This window comes from Bison bison, unplaced genomic scaffold (genome assembly GCF_000754665.1).
Source record: "Bison bison bison isolate TAMUID 2011002044 unplaced genomic scaffold, Bison_UMD1.0 scf7180017864180, whole genome shotgun sequence".
In the NCBI taxonomy this organism is placed as follows: domain Eukaryota; kingdom Metazoa; phylum Chordata; class Mammalia; order Artiodactyla; family Bovidae; genus Bison; species Bison bison.
The window spans coordinates 11071429-11072324 of record NW_011494752.1 but is presented as its reverse complement, the minus strand read 5'-3'; the positions used below and the strand labels follow the sequence as shown (position 1 = coordinate 11072324).

The following is an 896-nucleotide window of genomic DNA, read 5'->3' as shown; positions in this document are numbered from 1 at the left end:
GGCACAAAAATATTTTTGTCCTAACTATGGCAAATGTGTTAAGGCTCTAATTTTTGTACCCTGCATTTCAGCCCAAGCTAGACTATTTATTGCCAAGGGGTCACTTCTTTTAAACTACCCTTTGAGTAGATATGAATGATGCCATATGCGTTCATCAAGCAACTTAGGGGCACATGATCCAGAATTCCTGTTGTCCCCCCCCCCCACCCCCCGCCAGATCTTTGCCACACAATACTTAACAAGATTATAGTCGCTTAGAAACTCACAAAACTTGGAAAGATAGTTCTAGGCAACATGAAGCTTGGGGCAACAAATGGAGAGTGGAAGGAAAAAAGGTACATATACATTGGGAAGATAAGATTTTTCACGCACACTCGACTTAATGAATGGGGGCGGGAGGGAGGGTCCGGTGACAGAAGTGGCCAACAAGTCCCAGCAGGCCCGACAGGCCACGTGTGTGCTCTCTGGCAGCCATAGGGGTGTTTGCGCGGAGCCCCCCGGATCTAGAGGGGGTGGGCGAGGTGCAGTCAAGGGCGCGAAACGCGGCTCCTTGGCCGGCTGGCCTCGGGTACTAGAGTGCACGGCCCCTGGGTCGCGTGGGACCCCCGCATCTGGTCGGAGGAAGCAGATGGCGGCGCCGCCTCGTGTCGGGGGCGGGCCCGCGGCCCGGCTGCCCCTCGGCCCAGCGGGTCGCCTGCCGCGGCCACGTGACCAGCCGACACGCCGCGCTCGGGCTTCACCTGTTGGGCGCAGCTGGGTCAAGCATCCCGCGCTCGCAGTGGGTGGTGCCGGCGGGCCTGGCTCCACGCTGATTGGCCCGAGTAGGAGCCGGGAGGCCAATGGTAGCCCGCCTTAGGGGTGGCCCCGCCCAGAGTGGGGCGGGCCCGCCCGCGGCG

General features: G+C 59.8%; 1 protein-coding gene across 1 annotated transcript in view; it reads left to right on the top strand.

The window, feature by feature from the left end:
- The window catches only part of LOC104990869, a gene marked incomplete at its 5' end in the record, with an annotated part of 43173 nt that overhangs the window by 7148 nt on the left and 35129 nt on the right, over window positions 1-896 (top strand). Inside the window, 1 exon segment of the mRNA XM_010843183.1 lies at window positions 472-842. Within this exon segment, the coding sequence (XP_010841485.1) occupies window positions 472-842 (371 nt within the window).